The sequence below is a fragment of the Perognathus longimembris genome, chromosome 7 (genome assembly GCF_023159225.1).
Source record: "Perognathus longimembris pacificus isolate PPM17 chromosome 7, ASM2315922v1, whole genome shotgun sequence".
NCBI lineage: Eukaryota > Metazoa > Chordata > Mammalia > Rodentia > Heteromyidae > Perognathus > Perognathus longimembris.
The window spans coordinates 54,788,301-54,814,742 of NC_063167.1; the positions used below are offsets into that span (position 1 = coordinate 54,788,301).

At 40.5% G+C, this 26,442-nt stretch overlaps 1 protein-coding gene across 1 annotated transcript in view; it reads left to right on the forward strand.

The window, feature by feature from the left end:
- The window catches only part of St6galnac5 (ST6 N-acetylgalactosaminide alpha-2,6-sialyltransferase 5), a 170,224-nt gene that overhangs the window by 127,614 nt on the left and 16,168 nt on the right, over positions 1-26,442 (forward strand). Inside the window, exon 3 of the mRNA XM_048349946.1 lies at positions 19,629-20,038. Coding sequence (XP_048205903.1) covers positions 19,629-20,038 — 410 coding nt within the window. The remainder of the gene's footprint in view (positions 1-19,628; positions 20,039-26,442) is intronic.

Genomic DNA, 26,442 nt, shown 5'->3' on the forward strand with positions numbered 1-26,442 from the left:
CTTCCCCACACGACTTGTACTTTACACCAAATGGTTTTGTAAGTATTGCTGTTGCAATGGTTTGTCTTTTTAACCTTTGTCTCTTGATTTTGGCATTCCCTTTCCCTTCCGTAGTTCTAATACATACATATATATACACACATATATATGTATACACATATATACGTATATGTGTGTATATATGTATATATATACTACTGTATATATACAGTACTAAGATTCGATACAGTGATAGCATCTACAGGAAGGGAATATGAGGGGAAAAAAAGGTACAGTTTCACATGGCATGTTGAAAATAATTACAACAATGGTATACCACTTTCTAACTTGCCTCCTTTTGAAGCATAATCAGGCCCAGGCATGGTAGCACACACTTACAGCACTAGAAAGTGAAGGCAAAAAAATCATCAGTTCAGAATTCAGAATTAGCTTCATAGTGAGTTCCAGGCTGTCCTGGGCTAGAGAGTCTATCTCAAAACCACCCCCTTCCAAAATACCTCAGATCTTTCTTCCACCCTAGCTTATTAACACATCTCTTGAGAAACAAATAATAAGTAATTAATAAATAATTCCACCACACTCCAAATACCCAAATTGGTTGAGGCTGAGCCATGTTTCTTTAATCATTTCAAGATGAACTTACACAGGAAACTCAGTGTTGTGCCCTCTTAAAAGTCTCTGGAATTAGCAAATGGTTCTCCAAAAGTATAGGTAAAGCTCCTCAGTAGCAATAACTTCATTACAGTTTGGTGCCATCCTCTATACATCCAGACAGCTTGGTGTGATAGGTCTGTTTCCTCCCATTCTCCTAAGATAAGCAATAGGTAATATCCATTGTGTGATAACTTGCATTGTTCACACGAGCCTTTGTCCAGGATAACAGTGCTTGTTCATCAATGTGATTCATTGCACTCTGATTTTCTACTTCTCTCTTTCTTTGTGGCTATTCCTTTCTCCTCTCTGATTGCTTTTTCTTCTTAGACCATTACTCTAGTTGATAGTGCCAGGTTATCATTGGATCCCATCTCTCTCTCCAATAAGCCTGTGATTGATACTAATCTTTCTCATGGGACACATTTTATAGGACGCACAGTGGAAACCACTTTCTAAATCTTAGCTTTGTATGTGCTGACAATTTACAAGTCTGCAACACACACTCATAGCTAGGGAAACTCAAGGAAATTTTCATAACCATAGAATCAGACCTCTTGATAAGAGTGGAAACGACTTCATACATAGAGACCATTGTGCCAACCACAGTCTGTGGTGTGTGTGTGTGTGTGTGTGTGTGTATGTGTGTGTATGTGTGTGTGGTGTGTTTCCCAGCCAACAAAATGCACATCTAGGTAAGTGCTATTTGGGACATGGCCAGTTCCTAGAAGCCCAGCATGCATCATTTCTCTCTTCTGAGGAGAGTGGTATTTTAATTACTCTAATGAAAGCTTTCCCTCACCATTGAGCCCATAAAAACAGAAAATGCAGGTACCTGAACATACCTCACTGAAGCAGCAGCCATGCTTTATGATACCCCAGCCCTTTTTGTAGGCAAACCAACCTCCTGAGAAATTGATAGCTACAGGGTGCTACCCTCTCCATTTAACACATGCTTTGAGTTTGAAACTTTATTTTTTCAGACCAAGAAAATATTTAGTAAAAGGTTTAGATCTCTCCATGTGTCATATTTATAAACTGGCATGTTGAATTGAAATGCCTTCATATGCTACCTAAACATAATAATTCCTTTAAAGAATGTAAAAAAATGTTGAACTTTCATGGAAGGTTTGAGTCAAAAGTACAGGAAGCCAATTTAATGCAGATTTTGTTTGTGATAATAGTTAGATTTGATGTATTCATTAAGAAAGATTTGTATCCAGAAAAGAAAGGGACTTACAGCACTCCAAATTTTTAAGTAACCAGCTCTATGTTCATGATACACTAACTAGCTTACATGAAACCTGAAAAACTTTCTGTCTCATACCCCAGCAGAAGACTTATGAAACAAATCTTGTTATGGATCTTAAACTGAAGATTCAGAAGTTATATTTATCATAGAAAATACATATACATAAATAACGTTTCATAGATAGAGCTTATTCAGAACCTTATTTCTGCATCTGAAAGTGGGTACTCTTTTGTGCTGGTTCTTTGAGGACAGATGATATCTCAGATGCCACCTGTTTTTCTGATCTGATTCTGCAGATTCTAGAAGGGACTTAGGCATGGGAAGCCCCAAAAACACTGCAGAGAAGAAATGAGCAGAAAACCTGCCACTGTGTCCAAAATATAATGTAGACAAGAAAAGGTGTCATGAACCTAGCTGTGGACCACCTCCCACTGTCACCCCAACAATGGTGAGGTCATCTTCCTGGCTACTTCCTCTTCTATACTTTTCTGTATCCTACCCCTAGTCCCCAGTCAGGGATCCCACTGTCCTAGATGTAAGATATGCATCAGGAGGTACTGCAAAAGCCTCATGAATTCTGAAGTATTTGAAATCACCCACTAGAAATGCTAATGCTAGTCTCTCCATTGGCATAAGGAGCTGAATTCTCTTTTTATTATTAATTAAATTTTGTTGACAAGGTGTTGTGCAAAAGGTACAGTTACATAATAGTGCAGTGAGTACATTTCTTGTGATATCTTACACCTTCATTTTTCTTTCCCTTCCCTAGATCAGGTAGGCATATATACGATACCCAGTGTACCAAAAACATAGACAGTAGCCACGTGGCATATGCCAAAGGAAATTCACCTAGAACTTTAAATATAATGTCAACAATAGAGTTTGCTTATCCTTGTCTTATATGATTATACATACATAGCTTTTGATCTATTATGATCCACTGAGAGGTCTACTTTAGACCTTTTTATGTTTAGTAGTTGTTTGGTTTTAGATACATAATATAAGGTCACTGACCCAAAACTGTGGGAAATACCATTTGACAAGAAGTTTTTTTGTTTCTCAGACCTGGTCTCTACTGTCCTACCTTAACAGTCAACCCCTACCTTAACAGTCATATATCAAGGATATCATGCCCCTTTGTTCTCTGTGTTCTAGGCTTGTCTCACTCAACATTATTTGTTCAAGTTCTGGCCATTTCCCTGTGAATACCAATATTTTATCATTTCTAATCGCTATGTGGTATTCCATTGTGTATAGATACCACATTTTTTGGATCCATTCATCTGTAGAGGGGCATCTGGGTTGTTTCCATATTTTGGCTATTGTGAATTGTGCAGTGATAAACATGGATGTGCAGATGTCTTTTTGATATCCTGAGACCTGTTGTTCGAGATAGATGCCTAGGAGTGGTATGGCTGGGTCATATAGGGTAGGTCTATGTTGAGCTTTTTGAGGAACCTCCATACTGTTCTCCAAAGTGGTTGTACTAATTTGTACTCCCACCAACAGTGGAGAAGGGTTCCTGAATTCTTATGCCTGGGCATAATGTCCACTGGAGATCAGATGTTTCTGGGAACTTAATATGATCATTACAACATGAATCATGGAGTAGATCAATTTGAACAGAAATTGTGATTTGGAAAGATCCAGAACATGGGGTACACTTACAGCCGGTAGAGCACCCAGTTGTCAAAAGGCAGGCAACACAGTTGGTATAAGTCATTGAACAAGGCCTCCCAGCCTCACTCAAGCCTCAATCCCCATCCAAGGTAGGCAAGGAACAAGTGTAAATAGAATCTGGGGAGTCCATGCTCAGACTTCTCCAAAATTGATTTCAGGAAAGATCATTATTCTTCAAGACTTTTAAAAATTGGAAACAGTATTGTATATCAGGAGAAAAACTAGCTAGAAATTTTCATCCAAAACTAGTTCTAGCTGTGGCCCTGATGAACCAACTGACTTTGAATAAATTTCTTCCCCTCCCAGAGCTGCTCTTTCCATCTGGGTTCATAATGTGGTTTACTTTAAAGCTCATTCATATCAGTTTATATCTGTTTTACTGCTTCCTGGGGTTAAAAGGCTCTGGGACATCTTGCTAAAGAGAGATTCCTGACTTGTCAACCAGAGGAAACCTCTTGCTTAGGCCCTGTGAGCACTTAGATCAACCTCAGCTCCTCTCCTGCCAATTTTTTCCCCTTTCTTTCAGGTCCTGATGTCTCTACACAAGGGCACACCATGGCCAATAGCACTTAAAATGGCTCTCCAAATTGAAGGTGTGGGTAGGGTTGGGAGAAATGGGAGAGAACAAGGAAAGAGATGATAATAATCATTGAGATATATCATACTTATAAACTGACAAGTTGAATTGAAACCCCTTTGTACAACTACATAATATAAATGTGTTAAAGAAATGAATACATCACTTTAATAAACTATGATAAATGCTAAAATTATTAATTAATTAGTTGAGTTGATCTCTAGAAGGCACATGCATACCCTCTGGCTAGGCTGCCTCTGCAATAGAATATTGACCAATTTATCACCAGGGCCTAGTTCTAGCCTCAGCTTGTGGAAACTGATACTGGCTTGTGGAAACATTTTTGAGAGGGATTCAAAGAGCAAACTTTAAAACTGACATGCTGAATTGAAACTGCTCTTTATGACTATTTATCAATAATAAAAGACTAAATTTTAATTAAAAAAGAAAAGAATAAGGAAAAAAGGATATTTTGCTGCAGGATTAAGTTGCCATTTGAAAGGCATTTGTGATAGGGTCTAGTTCTTGTTACTTCAACAAATATTGTTTTGACTTGGGGGAGGGGCTATAGCTCTATTTTCCATTGACTATTCTGAACTCTTTAAGAAGATGACTAATCATACAAAACATATACTAACATTTTGTAGCAAAAATTAACCTTTTTTTCCAGTCACAGTATTTGTGAAAAGAAATGAGCCATAGTACCCAGTCATGTTAAGTAAATATTAAAATCATAGAAAGGAAACATGAAGAACAATGAATTCCAACATATGGCTTTAGAACATCAAAATGTTCTTGTACTTGGATTATAGTAAATTATAGTATCTAGTATTCAAAAATTCTTGCATATTAGCTACAAGTGCTAGGCTCTGAAGCATATTTTTAGCTACTGGCTCTCTACCGCACAAGTCTGCCACTAATCCAATCAAGAGCAAAGCTAGCAGAGATCACAGGTCATGGGTATAAGGATTTGGTTCATTGGCTGATGGAAGAAATGGGTCATCAGCTGTTCAAGACCTGGGGGAGCCTGGGAAGGGTGGTGCTGCCAAAAGGTTCTTTCCAAAGACTCCCACTCCAAAGACAAAAGGCAATAAATGGTAATGACACACGGGCCACAACCAGTGCAACGGACAGCACCCACTGTAGGTTCACGGTGAGTCCTCTTCACAAATCTAGGAACTAATTAATCCCAAAAGATTATCACCCACCCCTGATCACTTCAAGGTGAGTGTTCTCCTTTACACTAATGATGAATAGAAATAGGTCTGGGGTCCTTTTCTTTTGAACATAGGACTTGACTCAGTTTCAAAGGGCCTGTACTCTGGAGCAAAGGGGGAAGATCTGTTTTCCCCATGAGCCTCTTCCAATTGCTGAAAACATGTGCTTAAGATGGATGACCATTTACTGAGCATTTATGTGTGCTAAACAATCCGCTAATTATGTAAGACAACATCTCTTACTTGTTTGGAACCTGGGGAGGTGATTGGTAAATAAGCCACTACCGCAACAGAGCTGGAATCATTCAGATGCGCAATAGGTGAAAGATGAACTGAGGGGCTGACACTGGCAATGGAGAGAAGGGGCACCTAGTGGGGGTTGGGATTTCCAGTGCATGGAAGCAACAAAAGCAGATTTGGAGAAGTTGAAGATAAGCTCATCTTCTGGTGGGATGGTGGGGTTGCTCTGTGGTTCAAGGGCAAAGTCCATACGAAATGGAATAACATAATAGATACCATTTAAAGAGTAGGGGATTTCATTGCTTTTTGTGCCTTAATAATGTCCTTTAATGTCTGAAAAAAGAATGATTTACAGTTCTGTTCTCCCTTCTAAGTCTCATTTTTAAAAAAAGAAAAGAAAAAAGCACTACATCAGCCCAGAGTGCAACTGACCATGCACTGGCCTAGCCCAGTTGCGAGTGTGGTCTGTCAGGTCCTGTACTTAACAGAGCTGCTGCGTAGCCTCTGCCCTGCTTCTTCCACACTGCCAGCTCTGAAGGACATCTATCATTGCAGCTTCAAATTAGTTAACCCTTCTGTGCCCTCCCAATACAAATCCTAATTCTAAAACCTCAGGCCCATCCAGGAATGAGCATAAAGATGAAAGTGTCTTCTCCTTCTCAATCTGACCTGAGACTCTTTATATCTTGTAGCTTCCAACCCAAAACTTCCTAGTAAATCAGGTCCCATGATGGAATGTTAGACAACTTTATTGGAGGTTGGCAAAATGATCAAAGCCTCTTCAAAATGGCAAGGACATTTTAAAAGTTCTTAGCATTCTACAATTTGGATTCAAGCTGGGAGAAAAAGCAGACAAAGCGAGAGTAAAGGACAGAATAAAACCCCTTTTCTGCAACTTTAAGAATTCCTCTGTTCATTCAGCCGACATTGATTGAGCCTCTTCTGTATTTCAACCACCTCCTGTGAGACACAGAGATAAGAATGTGATATACAGTTCTGACATCCCTACATTTTATTTATTTGAAACTAAAGCCAACGTCAGTACTGAGGCTAGCATGGAACAAACTAGGCCAGTACAATGAGGAATGTGGTCCCAAGAAAGTGCATACCTGGTGAAGAAATGACTGCAGCCTCAGGGGAGATATGCAGGTGACAAGCAGGAAAAAGGTCCTGTGTAAATGGATTATGAGGCATTCCCTCCTTACCACCATATATAGATGGGGGAACTAAGACACAGGGAAGTTGAAAAGTTTCCCATAGGTCAGTGGCTGGTAATCAGTTGGATATGGAGCTAAGCAATCTTTCTTATTGATGACTTTGGTGGGCAGGCAGCCTTTCTGTGAGACCTAAAACAGGTCAGCTGTTGGTGGCTGAAGCAGTGAACTGCCAGGGGGCTCCATACAGAGGCTCTTCTACAGGCTACATTGAAGACAGGACATATTTCAAGAAGGGGTTGATAGTCCAGTTTGAGGGTGTTTCAAGTTCTTGAACTAAGTCAGTAAAAACAGCTATGAAATATAGCCTTCCCTTGGTGGGGAATGGAGAGTTACAGATCATTGAGTTTGAGCTGTGATTAGAGCTAGGTCTTAGAAAGCAAACATGGCCCATGTGCTCTAGCCTCTCAGTACAGTAAGGAGAAAGCAGAGGTGTCCTGGCTACCTGATACTATACTGAGGGTTAAACTGCCTGCTGTCACAAACATGTTCATAAGATGTATATTAGCTCCACAATGAAGTTCTTGTTTATGCAGACAGTAAATAGATGATTAAAAGTGTGAGTTTCTAATCTCTCTCACCAAAGCAGCTCTGCTATGTTCTACATGTGACTTTTGAGCTCACTATGCCAAGAAGATGAAGGTATCAGAAAGGGAAAGATTAGGGAGGTAACTGTTTCTTAAATTTTCCACTGATCTCTGCTCCGTTCCATTGAGTCAATTCCATTGACTCTACCTAGAAACACGAGAACCAGAAATATAATCCCTGATACCACCTCACTCTGTGGAGAGGAAGCATAAAATGTGGTACAGAGTCAGTCACTGCTATCATACCTGAGTGAGGAGAGAAAAGCCTATTTCCCTCCAGCAGTAACTTTTCAAATAGTCTAGCACCTCATTTCAAAGTACGATTGAATAATGAGCTTTATGAGCAAATGAAGCTTACAATAACATAATCACAGCTTAAAATAGCATAATCCCTCTTAGCACAAAATCTTATTTATCTAAATTATTTTTGAAGGTTCCAAATTGATTTTACACTTTCCCACCTAAGTGAACAAGCTCAAGCTTTTCACTTAGGATAGCCATTAGGAATATGTAACTCATTATAAATATCAGTGGTATTTGAGTGGTGCAATGGTTCTTCTGAACTGAATGCCTCCAGGATTCTCAGCTGCTCTGATAAATTCCCTCTTCAAACTTCCAGATTTCTCAGAACTTTTATACTCATCCTGTCTTCTCTGTGCTACTAATTTCTTTATTTCTCCATGGTTCCTAATTTCTCCTTCTATTTTTCTCTCAGTAGGTCTTCTTTTATCTTAAGTCTCTGATCTTTTCTTTCCACTCACTTTGCTTTGCATAGCCAAGCAGAAGAAGGCACTGGCCAGGCGCCAACTGAAGCTATACCTCCAAAACTCTGTGACCTGGAGAAATTTACTCTCTGAGCCTGTTTTGTCAAATACAAGCATCGGAGGTAATACAGATTTCACAAAGGCTTACCTCAAGGCTGACATAATAATATTAACATAAAGATTTCTCTGTAATTGGTCATTATTTTTGTTGTGTTAGCATTTCTGGGATATGGTTTCTATCAGCATCATCAGTTCGAAAAGGAACAGCCCATCTGACTCCAGAGAGCTAGAATCTACACAAGGACAGGAAGAACCAAAGGACACATCTCCATGTTATGGATAGCTTGAGCAACAAGTCTAACTCTTGTAAGTCTCCAAACAGTTTGGAGTTATGACATAGTTGAGCAGAATCTCATGAAAACTCTGATATAAATGGGTGAAGTCAAAGGATATCTTAGAAATAAAGAAGATTGGGTACAAATCTTCCTTATTTCAAAGACATAGGAAAAAAAAGAAAGACGACAGGGAGGGAGGGAAGGAGGGAGGTGAGAAAGAGGGGGGAAGGAGGGAGGGAGAGAGGGAGGAAGGGAGAAAAGAAGAAAGGAAGGAAGGAAGGAAGGAAGGAAGGAAGGAAGGAAGGAAGGAAGGAAGGAAGGAAGGAAGGAAGGAAGGAAGGAAGGAAAATAAAAACCGAAACCTTGAAATTCTGAAGCCCTCAATCGAACCAGTTTACATTCTTTCTCAGACTTGCAGAAGGAGCAGAAAATCTTCTCTCTTCCTGTCAGAAATCTGCTATATTGTGTTTTCCAGGCACTTGCTAAGTCTGGCAAAGACAGCTGTGAACCTAGCAACCTGCCTAAGAGTTTCCATTACATAAACAGTAGGTGCTTAATAACTGTGTGTTGAACAAGTGAAAAGGGAAAATAAAAAACAATGTGACTTTTCACTAATGCAAAGCAGGCCATTGTGTGGCCCAGAAGTGGCCTCCTATTTAGCAGGATGAAAGCAGGTGGCAAAGTATCTGCCCCGTGTATCCATCACAGCTAATGTCCATCATGGTCAGTGAATGAGGAGATGGTGCCTGTGTCACAGTCTTGTCCTAGCCTTGTGCTTTATTTACCTAAATAATGGCTGCTGTGCCCATAGCTCATCAAGATGGTACTTATGGAGCCTGGCAAAGTGAAAAGTTGTGAATTTATTACTCATGTGTTTCCAGCTGAGGTGTCAAGTTGTTATCCAGAAAGCAGATGACCAGCCTTCCTCTCCCAGAGCCTCTAAAGGAGGCTATTCAGTAAACAGGCCATCAGCTCAGAACCCAAACATGCCCACATGAACAATCTGCTACTGGCCATTTGGCAGTAGTCACTTCCCGGAAACTCAGATCAGGACTCCTGGGCACCCTCTTTTGCTCAGAGAATTAAAGAATGAATGTCAGACTTTTATTTATCTATCTATCTATTTATTTATTTATTGTGTTCCTCTGTCTTCTGTGAGAAATTTGCCTACAAATTAAATATTCTCCTTTTGTTATATATGCCTCAGTCTATAATGACTTTATCAAATGGAAAAGGAAATGACTCGGGAATGATTTAGTTACTTGTCTTAACTAATTTAGTTACTTGTACAAGTATTTAGAGAATGTAGGAGGTGCTGAGGAGACTGTGTACATAAACCCACACAACTATGAACGCAGTCTGTACGTACATCATCATTTTGTTGGTGAAAAAAACATTGAACCAGAGATTCTCCCCATAAGAATTATAAAAAGGCAAAGCAAAAGGCCAAGATAATCTTAAAATTTGAAGGTCCCTAAAGGAAGTAAGGCCCTAGGGCAAAGCTTTCTGAATTTTACCCCATGATGCTACAAAGAGCTACAAAGTCCAACATAAGTCAGGGCAACTGCAGTTGGAGGTAGAATCATGAGAGGGCAGGATATACACAGCAGCCTGGCAAGGTATCAGGGCCAGGTATGTCACTATTAAGTCATTCTCAAAGCAACCAGGAGTCATTTAGAGATACTAAGAGGCCAGAGGCTGGAGGAACCAATCTGATGTGGTTGTTTTTGTAGTTGTAGGGGATTGAACCCAGGGCCTCTCATTGTTAAAAAAAAGCACACTATCATTTTACCTACACCCTCAGCCCTTTTGTCTATATTTTGCTTTTGAGATATGGTTTTATTAAGTTTATCTGGAACTCATGATTGCCCTGCCTCTATTTCCCCAGTAAATAGGATTACGGGTGGGTACTACCATACCCAAATAATTTCAGATGCACATTTTAGATAGAACCCTCTGGCTGGTGTGTAGTATACACAGCAATGTGGGAGGCGGGGAGGTCTTACCGATGCATAGCAGAGAAGACCATAATAGTCAAATAATGGATGAGTAAAAGGAAATCTCATATACCTGGACAGAAATGACTCACTTCAAGAAGTGGACATGGAATCAGAAGCTCAGTGGGGGACTGGACTTGAGGCAAGAGAGTGTGGCTTTGAGAGGGCTCATTTCTTATCTCTAAGAATGAGGTCATGAAAAATACTCACAGCTAGTTATCAGTGTGTGCCAACTATAGCAATTTGCCTGATAAACAAACCAAGGATGAAAGTGAGTTGTCCCTATGGATAAGTGACTGAACTGAATTGGTCCGCAAGCCTTCTTCCCTTTCCATATCCACACTAATTATGCATTGCTGTAGTCACTGAGGTATGTGTTCTCATTTGGGCAACTGACATCACAGCTCTTCTCCTGCATCCCTTAGCTACAGATGGAACTCACATGAAATTCTAATCCTCTTGCCCTTGGCCATCAGTTCTCAGTTATCATCCCAGGTTTTACATCCTGCTTCTACATATTCTAGGTCCTTTTCAAACATAACTGAAGCCAGAGAGGCCAATTTTATAAAATTGGGCCATGTGGCCACATTTGAGAGCACCTTACGCTAACGAGTGTATAGCTTTCTGTTTGTTTTAATGAGCACAGGAGCCTTTATGTCCAACCTCCTCTCGAAGAAGTAATTGCATGTGAGCAACCTTTGAAGGAAACCACATCAGGCAGTTATAGGAACGTGGCAGGTGGGCCAGCCACTACTGTCCTAATATTCTCAGACTACAGAAAGATCTAGAACAACTCAGGCATGCCCTGTGAGACAGAGGAACGTGATCACCTACTGCTTGCTGAGAAAACAGGGCACCCAAGAAGCAAGAAATTTTCTCCACTATCTCTTGAGCACATCCTCTGTGCCATATACTGAGCTTTATCCCTACCTTTACGCTCTTGTCATAGTGGCAGGGAACAGAAAATGAACAAATAATAACTTGAAATAATTGAATATTGTGAGAAGTAGCTAGCAGGAAAGAAACAAACCAGACGGTGACTGGTGATTACTTTTGCTACTACTTTTCTCATCTGATAAAACATACAATGGTGAATTTACCTCTTGGGGCTATAATCAAGATTAGATTAGATGATGTATATTTTGTGCTGAGAACAGTGCCTGGCACCTAAGTCCAGCATCTCATTAGTGTTATGAATGATCTCTGTTTTAGAATAATGGAGGAAGAAGTCAGAGAAGGCCTCCTGGAGAGGTGACTGTTAGACTAAGACCTGAAAGATGAAAAGGAGCAAAACATGTGAATAACTGGGCAGGCACAGGCCTGGGACCAGAGAAAAGACACCCACTTCTCTCAGGAACAAAATAGACTGCAGAATAAGACAAAGGAAGAGTGAACTGTGGTGGTAGTCTGAAACAAATAAGACTCTGGCAAGAAGAGAAATTGAATTTTATTCCCCAGGTGAGGCATAGCAGTAGTATGAGTTACGCTTTGAAACTATACAATGCTGAGAAGAATGCCTGTCAGAGCAAGGTGGCAAAATGAGGGAAGACAATCGCCAGGTGGGGATGCTGTTGAGACCTAATGGTGTCAGAATTCTCACACACTGATTTTCCTAAAAATACCCAGTTTTAAATGCCTTCCTCTCAAAGAACTGAAAGCTAAAACCTAAATTTCAGATATTGATACCATTTTTTCCCCTCTGGAAGTTCTGGAAAGAACCCTTGTGTACATTCTCCAGCTGTGGGCAGTCCATGGTATTCCTTATCTCATGGATGCCTTACTCCACTCTGCCCTGGGTTTTCTGCATTTGTTCAAATTTAGCAGTAACCGGATTGAAGGTTTGCCCTAATCTGGTATGACCTCATCTGGATATTTGGAGTCACAGCTTAATTACATCTGCAAAACCCTACTTGCAAGGAAAGTCAGTCTCAGAGAGCTTGGGTCAGGTCTTCCACACATCCACAGAGAAAAAAGTCCTCAACTGCTAACCTTGGAAGTGCTCTCCTGGCTTGAAATTCACCCCCAGCCACCCAACTTCTGGGGCAGCAGCAGTCCTGACATGCACAGAGGCCACATGCAGGATTGGAGAGCTACCAGATAGTTTCTGGCTGCTTACTGCAGAGGCAAGTAGCTGGTGCAGAGGTAGGAAGCCTGTCGAGGGGTGCAGCCTGTCAAAGAGGAACCAGAAAACCACTTGTACTTTCATGTCCATCTTAAGTGTGCTATGTTTTCATGATTGTTTTGTGAGTCCCCAGTCAATCTATAAATTTTAGGAAGGAGACCCTAGACCCAGCTCCAGTGCTGCATTGGGCCCTTGACCTTGAACAAACACCATAACCCCTGAGCTTTGGCTTCTTCTGTAAGGTGAGAGCATTCCTTAGCCCAGTGGGTCTCAGCATGACAGATGGACTAGAATTATATAGAGCTCTGGTTAAAGCTCAACATTTTTGTCCCCACCCAGAACCTGACTCAGTGGTCTAAGTTGGCACCAGATGATTCAGATTCTTGTCACATCTCTGAATTTTGTTACTTCTGGCTTGGGAATCATACTGTGTGGAATACTCTGTGGGAATTACTAACCTAGATACTGGCTGAGATTTCTGCTATATCTGCTAGTACATTATCCTAGGGAATGCATTTAAATTGCAATTTGTCAAAATGAAGTGAATTGTTCAGCCTTAGTTTGAAATTTTTCATTTCAATTCACTTCTTACACTCCTCTTACCTTGGATTTACCCCTCCAGACCTAAAGCATCGAGTAAATGGCCTCTTTCTTGCTTCGTTCTGGTGTAAACTGTCCATCCTTCTCTGGCTACTGGGTTCCTCACACCCAAGATCCCTGCAGAATTCAGCTGAATTGGCTCAGGGTTCAACAGAATTTTCTACTCTTAATGGCTCATGTGGAAGGCCAGTTGTAATTAGTAGAATTAGAAACCTCAAAATAATTACATAAATAAGTACATAGAAAGATGCTCAACATCACTTGTGATTAGGAAAATATAAATCTCAAAACAAAGTGAGATATTACCTCTCATCCATGAGAATGGCTATAGTTAAAAGTAGATAAGACTGAATATCGACAAGAACATAGAGAAATTGGAACCCTTGTACATTGTATGTGGAAATGTAAGCTGCTTAGGAAAACTGTCTGGCAGTTTTTTCTCAAAATGTTAAACAAAATTATTCCTAGTTATCCTAAAATTCCTACTTATCTCCCTAAAGGAAAATTTAAGGAGTATGTCCATATAAAGATATGTGTGTGAATGTTATAAACTATAAGTACCATAGCAACCGAGAAAGCAAACAACCCAAGGTTCTATCAACTAATGAATGTATGGACAAAATGTAGTACATTTACACAGTAGGATGTTACCACATTAAAAAGAAACAAAGCACTAATGTATGCTACAAAAAGATAAGCTTCAACATTATGCCTAGGGAAAGAAACTAGACACAAAAGACTATATGAGAGGTGGGCATCAGTGCATTGGCTCATACTTACAACCCTAGCTACTTGGGAGGCTGGGATCAAGAATCCATGTTCAAAGCCAACTTAGGGAAATTCATGAGACTCTTAACTCCAATTAACAACCAAAATGCCAGAAGTGGAGCTGTGGCTCAAGTGGTAGAATGTTGGCCTTGAGTAAAACAGCTCAGGGGCAATGCCCAGGACTTGAGTAATGTTTTGCATCTCCAAGCCCACCTCCCTTAACTGACTGATGAATGGGTAGAAATCCAAAGGGTGTAGATGGGAGAATTTTGTGGCCCTGAAGGCTGGTGGGTGGGCTTGCCATTGAATAACAGGAAAAAAGCTTCTTGGAAGAGTAATGTTTTTGTAGTGAATCACATTAAATAATCAGCATGGCTTTCACCAAGAGTCAGCCTAGACGAAGATTGACAGCTAATAAAAATCTAGTAATTACAGGAAAACATCAGATTGCAAAGTGCAGGGATTCTTGAAACACCTGAAGCCCTTTAATATATCTGATGTTTGCTCCAGACCGACAGGCAGCTCCCAGAGCAAGACCAGCCTCATTACTGAGCTAATGGGCATTATGCTTGGAGGTACCTTTCCCTCTGCCAAATAAATCAGAATTTTAAAAAGTGAAGCCTGATACTGCCAGCCTGCAAATGTTTACAAGGACATCGCCGAGTGTTTTAGGTGTCAAGTTTAATTTGACTTGGCCTGTTCTATTCTCTTAAGAAAGGCTCCAGAGGCATCCACAGGGGCACAGAGAGAATTCCGTCTGCTCTTGCTCCTTGGGCTGTGACAGAAATCAGGCCTTGATTTCCTGAGCAAGCTTGCTCAAGTAGGAATTGCTCCTGTCATCGCCACCCAAAGGGCTTTTCTGGGATGAAAGTTGTCATGTTTTCCACTTCCCAGATTAGGTGGGAGGGGAGGAAGAGGGGGAGAATTTGGCTTTTTAATTTTTGTTTGGGGTTTTGTTGCTATTGTTTGTTTTGTTTTTTATTTTATTTTATTGATGGAGAAAAGGAGGCTGGGGAATTGAATCACACATTCTAAAACACTCTGAAATATTCTCAAGCCTTGCTCTAAGTTATAGACACTGTCCTGGGTTCTGGGATGATAGACAAGGCTTACAAATTGTCAAAATACAAAAGAGATAGTAAAAAGAAAAGCGAAAAAAAGAAAACGAAAAACCAAAACTCTGTGTATGTTTTCACATTTGAACAACTTCCCCCAGGAGAGCCACTCACTCGCCTCCCACAGGCCATGGTACAGCTTGTTTGCTCTTTCGTGGGGGCTGGGACTATGGCTCTTAGCCTCATCATCATGGAAAAGGTGTAGCTCCTCCTTGTACTGTGGATTTTCCTGGACGTTTTTCACCTCACAACAGCTCTAATGACCTTGGCATCGTCTTACAGTGGATTAATAACTGGCTGGGCTTAATGGCCCTCACAGTGTCCTGGGCCATTTTCCCAGCCAGCCATTAATTCCAGGCAGTGCCCTGAGCTCTGGCCATTATGGGCTCCCTGGGCTGATAGGCTGCCCTGAGGCAGCAGGCCACAGCCTCCTTCTCTGAAGATGGAAGTTTCTGGGGCCCACTCCCTCCTCCCTCTACAGCATCAGCACCAAGGCAGTTATAAACCAATTACTGGTTAGGGTACCACATTGTATATCTACTATATATGTCTCAGGATGTAGGTTTTTCTCCTAGGACAGAGAAGGCAAGAGTTTGGGTTCCATTTACTCATAAATCCATCCCTCCCTCATTAAATGTTTTTTTATACATCAGAATGGAAGAGATATTACCAAGACTAGGGTGACCTAATATGGTTGTCCATGTTTCCTAACAACAAATGTAGCATCTGACCGAATAAAACTTTAAGGAAAATGTCCTAGAGAATAAGCCTGAGTACTGTGAGGAAGAAGCCAGAGAGGTTGCTAGATAGAGAATTCAACTGGGCATCACTCACTCTCCTATGTCCTCCTTCATGGTGTTTTATCTCCCAGGCATATAGGCAGAGGCAGGTTTTAACCTTTACCATGCTATGCTTAGTGACTTATAAACCTAGCATCCCAATGCTTGAGAGAAGAGCATGTGAATACTGCATCTGGAATCTTAATTCGCACAGGGGTGAGTAATTCCATCCATATCATTAAGACACTACAGACTGTACTGGTCTGAGGGAAAGGACAGGAACATGGCTGTTTCAGAGGACTATCCTAAGGAGTAGTCACACAATTTGTATGATCTTTAGTCAAAAACTTCTACTGCCATCTTATTGATATCACTTACCAAAAGGCACGTAAGGTACAATTCAGATTTAGGTCTTATTTTGCAGTTTGATGTATCTTCAATTTTTTGCGTTGCTTAATGCATCTGCACAGCTCAAAGACTGGTATCGATGTACAAGATAATTCCTAGCAAAGAGCTCAGGCAGGTGGGCAGGAAGAAGGAGGGGAAGGATTTATGGGACCGAATTGACCTGAGAGTATTCTGATAGTGCCCAATAATGACAGAGGTACAGTCAAGAGCATTAGTCTTCCATGAGAAGCTCTTCTGCAAGGGAAGAAGAGAAATAGAACAAGTTCCTTGGAATGTCCCTACAGTGATAGGTGCTTCCTCTGTCAATCCTGCTGTGAGGAGTCCAGCAGAAAAGTTATGGGAGAAAAAGATGCTCCTGGGAGCTTTCTGTAAATTGTTTCCCCAGTAACTGTTAGCAGGTATTGAAATCATAAACTGGAAAATTCAGGATCATAATAGGTGGTTCTATGAACATGACTCCCTATGTAACCTTATGAAGAAAATATGCTGATTGACATGGAACTTCTGGGTGTATTAGCTGCATCATTCATTTGAATGAGTGATGACTCACTGTCATGTAGCCACAAGTATCTAGTTCATCTCCTCTTTGTTTTGAACAAGTAAGAAAGGTAGTTTGTGGAAAAGTTAACTTTAAACCCTCAGTCTCCCATTCTGTTTAGATAACATACTATTTTCAAGGGCTCCTTTATTATATTTATAGAAATATATGACTGGCATTAATGTGCCCAGGAACTTTCCCAAGATGCAGGCCTATAAGTGCTAAAATTGAGACGATGCCTGATATAAGAGTCACTTGGTCACCTGAAATTCAGAATCAGTTCTGTGGATCTGCTGTGCTTAACCTGTCTCAACCCTCTACTGGCTCTTTAAAGTCAAACTTTGGCCTCTGCAACTCTGTTCTAACTGTAGTCAGACTCTGTCATCTCTGATTAACTGAGACTGCTTTGGTCAAAGTCATGAGACCCACAAAACAGTTTTCCAGACTTGTCCCTAAAACTTTTTGGAGCATCTGAAATGTGGCTTTTCCTCAAGAGAAAGATCAGCTTGAAAGACTGTGCCACCATCATGGACTTAAGATTGTACTGAGTGACCTTCCAAGAAATGGAGATCTTTGTCACTTTTACTGCAGCCAGCCAGCCCAATACCCTCAGAGCTGTCACAACACAATCTATTGGTTAAAAAATAACATCATTGGGTTTCTGGGAGCTGGAAACTAGTGAGGCAATGAGAAAATGTCCTATGATACTATACTGCAGTAGCATAATGGTTGATCCCACTGGCTTTGAAACCATACTTCCGTGGTTCAAACCCAAACTCTCTCACTTCCTGTGTGACCTAGAGAAAACTGCTTCAATTTTTTCACTATTAGGAAAGTGGCAGTGATGATAGATTATCTATCTACCTTGGAAGATTATCTGAGGAATTAATACAATTAGCTCAGACAGTGCCTGGCACAGGGGAAAAGCACAATAAATAGGAGCTGCTTGACCACGCCCTACTTTAATATTCCCAGATTTGCTGTGCTCTAAACAACCTCCATCACCCAGACCTCAGCCAACTTTCTTCTTCATACATGTCACACCATAGTGCATTTCTTCAATGACCCTTATTTATTTATTTATTTATTTATTTATTTATTTATTTATTTATTTTTCCAGTCCTGGGCCTTGGACTCAGGGCCTGAGCACTGTCCCTGGCTTCTTCTTGCTCAAGGCTAGCACTCTGCCACTTGAGCCACAGCGTCACTTCTGGCCATTTTCTATATACGTGGTGCTGAGGAATCAAACCCAGGGCTTCACATATACGAGGCAAGCACTCTTGCCACTAGGCCATATCCCCAGCCAATGACCCACTTTTATTAAATGATCCACTGTGCCTTTCTAAAGCACAAACTTTGAAAAGATCTATTTTCTCTATTTTTTTGCATTCTGACTGATTTATCCACTATTCATCACACCAGAGCAACTGGACATTTGCATGAATGATAAGAATTTGCAATGGTGGACTCTCTATTTCACAAATGGCATGTGTCAATTACACCCAAAGAGTCCAGTACTAATTTAGCAAGTACTTACAATATGGTCCACACTAAATGACAATTTCAAGAGCAATATCATTTATTGAATGATTAGTATGTCAGGTCCTATGCTAAGAACTGAGTTCAACCATATGCAACTGCTACTTATGCAGATCAAATTATTCATCTCAGGTAATTCAGTCTAATATTGTGTGGATCTTAATTGGTTCCTTTTACTAGGCAGAATGGCGGTTTTCTTGTCGATAAAGAAACCATGGTTTGTGGAGGTCTGTGACTTGCCAAAGCTCCATAGTTGATACATGGTAGAAACCAGAAAAGACTCATCCTGTTATAGCTCAGAGCCCATGCTTTTAGTCTCCATCCTGTGAGAGAAGTGCCTGTCCTTAGGTCCTCTCAGTCAGGTCCTGAAGTCACAGCCATGGCTCAGGAAACTCTCTCAGTAAATACACGACTGACTATTTGCAGAGCTAAATTGAATCCAACTTCCTAAGGCCATGCAGGGAGCCAGTGATTCCTGATCAAAGTTAACAGAGAAGGGCAAAGGCTCTGGATTAAACCTAACAGTTCAGCTTTCTCTCCGAAGATCCTGATTGTCATTTTCTTTGGCACTTAACTGGCATTGGCCTCAGGCTCTACTTTCATTATCTTCCAGCAACAACTAACAGATATTTCTCATTAAATGTGAACAGAGGGATGTTTAATTTGTTAGAACATAAGTGTCCACAAAGCAAATCATTGGTTCAGGGTATTGAACTCAGTGCTGCTATAGGAGTTGTTCCTGGTGGCACCACCACACTTCCTGCACTTTACATTCCTTATGATGTTATTTCCCAGGCATTAAAGGGGTTACAATCCCTGTTGCTTCTTGTGTGATTGTGATGTAATGTTTACTTAGGATAGACATATTTGAACTGCATCCAAGATTAATGGTTACTTTTTCAATAAGATGAAGAAGAGCATCAAAAATGAGTGTCATAAAGTGGGTAAGTATGATGGTACAGGCCCATAATCACAGCTTTGCCTAGTTAATATATCCATATGGTTATTTAATGTCAGAAAATGTTAGCCAGCATATAATAGATGAACAGCAGCTCTATTTTTCTGAAGTCCAACATTTCGCTCAGATCACCAGTTTAGAAGAGAATGTAAGGATCCATGGGTTCACAGTGGATGGAATATAATCAGCCATACCACCAGATGAACACCCTAATCCCACTGGTGGCAGGGAGATAGCCCAGTGAGGTCAGTCCTTTGAGCCTGACGATGCCTCCTCCAACCTTCCAGCCTCTGAAAATGCACTGCAGGGACTGCGCCCTGGTGACCAGCTCGGGACATTTGCTACGCAGTGGGCAAGGCTTCCAGATTGACCAGACAGAGTGTGTCATCCGCATGAATGATGCCCCCACCCGCGGCTACGGGCATGATGTAGGCAATCGCACCAGCCTGAGAGTCATCGCCCATTCCAGCATTCAGAGAATCCTCCGTAATCGCCATGACCTGCTCAACGTGAGCCAGGGCACTGTGTTTATCTTCTGGGGCCCCAGCAGCTACATGCGGAGGGATGGCAAGGGTCAGGTGTACAACAACCTACATCTCCTGAGCCAGGTGCTGCCCCGGCTGAAGGCCTTCATGATAGCACGACACAAGATGCTACAGTTCGATGAGCTCTTCAAGCAGGAGACTGGCAAAGACAGGTATGGGAAAATAGCAGAGGCTGCAGGGCCATTTAGGACATGTCCTGATTGGCTGATTCACTGAAAGCAAAGCTTTTGCTAAGGCTTTGTGTTGTAGATTGCTGTTTATGACATGGATGGGCCCATAGAGCTCACCTGTAAGGTGGATCACCTGTCCATGTTCTTCCATCTCTACTTTCACCTTCACCTGACCTCACTTCCACTGGATGTTCAAACTGAATTTATGAATAAAGTAAAATGGGATTGTGGTATGGGTAATTCAGAGCCAAATCTCTACTTTGAGGAAAAGGCTATACAGCTACAGGCCTACCCTAGCAAAAAGCACTACAGAGTAAGTAGCTTTATTGTAATTTCACTGGCTCATGTGAATACTACCAAAAAGAACTGTGTGGGTTTACTTTTTCCCCTTTCAAAGGCAGACAATCATCAAGCAGTTGCCACTATGCTGACAGTCATGTGTGAGAAGGTAAGGGTTCTGTGCATGTAGAGCAGGAAACATGCCATGGGTAGGGCAATGTTGTCAAATCTGTTAGTGAAAATGCTATAGTAGAACATGAAATCAATGTAATGAGTCCTTTTTCTTCTAATGGAATAAAAGAATGAATAGAATGGGATAGAAGAGGCAATGTGAACATTCATCCTATATAGCAGGGTAAAATATAATTTCAAAAAAATCTTAGATAGGTAAGTGATGGCTATATGATAAGTAGGTAGGTACATATGTACATATGTACATGCATACATGCATACACATAAAAATAGGGAAAATGTCCTAAAATTATCCATGGATAATTCTAAATTCTAAATAATGCTAAATCTCAATGAATTAGACACTTTAAAATATCAAATAGAATACATATGGACATATATGAATGTATGTTTGTATGTATTCTCCATCCTGATGTAAAATGTTTTTCTCACTATAGATTGAAAATTATTGGTCTGGATAAAGGAAAGGCTTTCTCAGAAAGGTAGACTGAGGGCTGGAGATATAGCCTAGTGGCAAGAGTGCCTGCCTCGGGTACAGGAGGCCCTAGGTTCGATTCCCCAGCACCACATATACAGAAAACGGCCAGAAGCGGCGCTGTGGCTCAAGTGGCGGAGTGCTAGCCTTGAGCGGGAAGAAGCCAGGGACAGTGCTCAGGCCCTGAGTCCAAGGCCCAGGACTGGCCAAAAAAAAAAAAAAAAAAGGAAAGGTAGACTGAGGCTGAGATGTAGGCAGTTAAGATTTCTCCAATAATGAGCTGAGATGGAGAGGAACCTTCCCATGAGTCCAAGGGATCAGATAGGAGAGACCAAGCAGAGGCTAGAGAAAGCTGTTTGTCTGCACTCAAAAGCCAGAGATGAAGTCAGGAATGGAGGCCACAGCTCACCCACTATGAGACAGGAGCAGTGTAAGTCCAAACCTCACAGCTCTGGTTTGCAGTTCTGGCTATATCACTCTCTGCTTGTGCTTTCAGCTTTTACAACCTCAGTGACTTGGCATGAAAATAGGATAGTGACCACCAATCCTCACACTGACCCAATAACTATCTTTCATGATTCTTTAATTCAAAAACGTATACTTTATCATTAGTGTTCAATTAGTGGTACATTTCACCCTTCTTATAAAAACTGTTATTGAGTCAATTTTTTATCTTAAAAAACTAAAGACATAGAATAAGTAAAATAAAAAAGATAAAGTATTAAACCTACCATTTGGCTAGCATAGGTAGCACATTGCTGGAGAACAGGATGTTAAAGAAACAACAAAACCTAGTGTTCCCAAATTCTTTGTGTGGAAGAATTATTTGTATTTTAATGGCACTTCCTTGGAAATTTCAAAATAAGTGAAAACTGTGTCTTCAATAGAAAACATTTCTCTCTCCTTTGTTTAATGATTGTTTGCTAAATTTAAGTATTCCTGAAACTCTGCTGCTGGGTTAGCAATTTAGGATAATTGCCCATTGTTCAGTATCTCTTCAAAGTATTGCACTAAGTGGAAGAGAGAGACTAAGAGACTAAATCTTCCTACCCTTCTAATACTTAGTATTTTTAGGAAACAATCTCACAAAAAACACATATTCTACTCAATACATTCTGGCTAGTAAAAATGCTGTGCTCGCAGCAGCACCTATTTCCCAGGTAATAGAAGGCCTGAAAAGAAGGTTGTTTATCTCTGCAGCAAGGTCTCTGGGCCTCTTTCTGGAAGCATCCTTTTAACCATCATCCACCTAGCCCCCACTTAGGGAAATCACACATCACTTTGTAGCATGCCAAACTTCATTACCTCCATCTCTGTTGAGCTTTGTGTCTCTTGCCTCTAGAAAATGTTCTTTTAAAAGATAATATTAAAGATTATAAAAAGTAAAAACAAAACATATAATAAAGTTAGGTATTATAGTGACTTTTTAATTTATATTTTTGAGCAGTACTAGGGATTGAACTCATCATGTCCTTGAGCTTGCCAGGCAGGTGTTCTACCACTTAAGCCACAGCCTTTTTGCTTTTAGTTTGTTTGAAAATAGGATCTCCAGCTAATTTTCCCAGGGCTGGCCTCGCATGACAATACTATGTCCACCTTCTTGGTAGCTGGGCTTGCAGACATATACCACCATGCCAAGCTCCGACTTTATTCATATATATAATACATATATATATTCTTTTTTATTGTCAAAATGATGTAGAGAGGAGTTACAATTTCGTATGTAAGGCAATGAGTACATTTCTTATCAAACTTGTTATCTTCTCCCTCATTTTTCTCCCACCTTCCACCTCCCCAGCTCCCTCCCCCACCCAGTTGTATAGTTGGCTTACAGAATATTGTCTTGTAAGTATTGCTGTGGCATTGTTTCCCCTTTTACCATTTGTCTCTCCATATTGCTATTCCCCTTTATTTCTCTAGTTCCATTAAACATATATACAATACCCAGGGAACCAAAATCAGATACAATGACATCAAGGGTAAAACCATAGGGAAGAAAAACAAAAGAAAAAGGCATAATTTCAATAGTACATTGAAAATAAGAACAATGATAAACCACTTATTTCCATAACTTGGAGTTCGTTTTGCTTAGCATCATCTTATGTAATCATATGTACATAGCTATTGAGTTATTGTGATCATCTGCTAGGAAGAATCCTAGCCACATACTATTTATTACCAGTGAGGGAAACTATAGAGTCTATGTTTCTTTAGGTCTAGCTCACTTCACTTAGAATGATTTTTTTCGAGTCTTTCTATTTCCTTACAAATGGGGCCATGTCATTCTTTCTGGTAAGAGCATACTACATTTTCTTGATCCACTCATGAGGGGTACCTGGGTTAGTTCCATATTTTAGCGATGGTAAATTGTGCTGCGATGAACATGGTTGTGCTGGTAGGTTTAGTGTGGTTTGCTTTTGATCCTTTGGGCAAATGCCTAGAAGCTGGGTTGCTGGACAGCTCTGTTTAGCCTTTTGAGGAACCTCCATGCTGCTTCCCAGAGTGGTTGAACAAGTTTACACTCTCATCAACAGTGTAATAGGGTTCCCTTTTGGCCATATCCCTGCCAGTATCTGTTGTTGTTAGTTTTCTTGATAATGGACATTCTTACTGGGGTGAGGTGGAATTTCAATGTTGTTTTGATTTGCATTTCTTTTGTGGCCAGTGATGTTGAGCACTTCATGTGCCTCTTGGCCATTCTCATTTCCTCTTCAGAAAAGTCTCTCTTAAAGTATTTAGTCCATTTATTGAGGGGGCAGTTGTTGATTTGAGAATTTGTTTTGGAGGAATTTAGTTTTTTGTGTTCCAAGTATATTTTAGATATGAGGCCCTTGTGTCTTGTGTGGCCACTGAAGATCTTCTTCCAATCTGAGAGCTTTCTATTTATCTTCAGGCTGTGCCCTTTGCCATGCAGAAAGAAGCTCTGCAGTTTGATGCTATGCCATTTGTCCAATCTCTCTTTGATTTATTGTGTTTCTGAGCCTTTATTAAGAAAGTTTCAACCTGTGCCACGGAGCCCAAGTGTTTCTCTTGTTCCTTGTTGCAATGTTTTCAGGGTATCTGCTTTTACTTCGAGGTCATTAATACATTTGGAATTGATTCTGGTGCAGGGTGATATATAAGGATCTAGCTCTAATTGTTTACAGGTGTTTAACCAATTTTTCCAGCACCATTTGTTGAAGAGGCTGTCTTTCTTCCACCTTATTTTTTAGCTCCTTTATTGAATATTAAGTGGCCAGAGGTCTGTGGGTTCATTTCTGGATCTTCAGTTCTATTCCATTGGTCCCCTAAAGCCTGTTCTTGTGACAATACCAAGCTGTTTCTATTATGATTGCTTTGTAATAGAGTTTGAAATGGTGCTGTGGCTCAAGTGTAGAATGCTATCCTTGAACAAAAAGAAGCTTAAGAACAGTGCCCAGGCCCTGAGTTCAAGCCCCAGGACTGGCAAAAAAAAAAAAAAGTAATATATCTATATTCTTAACCTGCAGCTCCCTGAAATCTGAAACAAAAAAAATGAAGTAAGTTCCCCTCAAAATATAACTATTTCCTTAAATGAAAACACAAAACATGTCATAGGGAAAAGTATTTCCTCCATGCATCAATTTCTTGAACGCCAACAAAACAGGAAAATTTATTGAGTATACATAAAGGGTAAAATATCTCATTTGAAGACCCCATGATCAGAACATTCATTTCAAGCTAATCTTCTGAAGAAATGAGATAATTCAATACATTTTGATTTATAGAAGTTTTCACTCTACTTAAAAGTGAAGGAAAAATGACTCAAGAACAATCTGCAATTAAGAAGCATGACAAATGACATAGATGGTCAAGTGGTATTCTTTGATACTAGAAAGTAACTGTACTTGAAAATAACTTTATAATTGAATAAGGGTGCATTAGGAAAATATGATTCAGAACCAATATTATAGTAATTAGATAAAGGAAGCATAAATGAAATAACTGCAGGAAGAATATTTCCATGGAGATTATAAATGAGATTCTGGTGGAGCAGAAAGGCCTTTAATTGTAATTTAGTGTGCACTATAGAATTATCAGCTCAGTGTGTTACTTCATCATATAAAAGAATATCTGATAATTTTCCCTAATAAGCACATGACAGCTCTTCATATTCTTTCATTACAGCTGATTAAGTGTAAAAACAGTAGATATTCCTTTGTTGGAAAGAGAGTTGAAATCATTTTAAGAAAGACAGTACATGTATTTCTATTGCACATGATTCCAAAAGGTTATTATTTAGGAAGTCTGGAGAATTTTAAATGTCACTTAAAGGAACTATTTGCTCTAGTTTCCTTACCCCTCTACTTTATATTCTCCCATTTTCACCACAAAATCATTCTCTGTAAAGTCACTCCCTCCTGTGTTTTAGACTCTGTCATGTGATTTATTACATATCAACCAAGTGAAACCAAACCTTGGAGGGAGCTTCTGCCCCTGGAAAATGACCTCTTGATGCTTCCAGTAACTCTAAAAGCAAAGAGCCTGTGAGAATCATTCCCACACTGGTACCCTGGGATAAAAGTGAGTGTTATTCTCTTCCTAGCCTAGTTACTGCTTGCTCAGACAAGGTCAAGAATAACTGGGCGATGCCTTGACACAAAGTGGAAGTAAAAACAGCCTCCAGCTTAAGGAAAGGCATTCCCTCCTCTTCCCTTTCTCCCTCACTTTGTTCTGCTCCATCCCAGCTCCTCTAGCCTTAAAGGACTTAGGAATATAGAACTTTGGTAAGATGGAAGGCAGGGGGCTGGGGATATGGCCTAGTGGCAAGAGAGCTTGCCTCGTATACATGAGGCCCTGGGTTCGATTCCCCAGCACCACATATACAGAAAACGGCCAGAAGTGGCACTGTGGCTCCAGTGGCAGAGTGCTAGCCTCGAGGAAAAGGAAGCCAGGGACAGTGCTCAAGCCCTGAGTCCAAGGCCCAGGACTGGCCAAAAAAAAAAAAAAGAAGGAAGGCAGATTGTTCACACCTGTGTAGACTGGCGGTTTCAGAATTGTATACCTAATTCCCATCTACTGGTGATAGCCTCAACCTGAGGCTCCTGAAGCAAAGAACAGCAAAGATTTTCTCCATGGGTGCTAGAAGTCACAGAATGGAATGGCTGGATTTTTTACTTCATTTGCTCAATCTAGCAGCCAAAAGAGGAGGAAATAATCTCTATGTGTTCACACACCAAGCTGGATGCTTTTCCTGGTGTTCTCTCATTCCATTCTCAGCCCAAAGGACAGAGTTTCCTATACCTAACTTACAGATGAGAAATTATGAGAAGTCTGCAGCAACCTGCCTCAGGCCACATGACTGGTTACAATAGAAACAGGAAAGACTCTAGTCCATGCTATTTCAACTTTAGGACCTTAAAAAAAAAAGCACTTCCTGGAGTCTAGAGGGTGACTTGAGTGATACAGCAGCTGAGCCCTA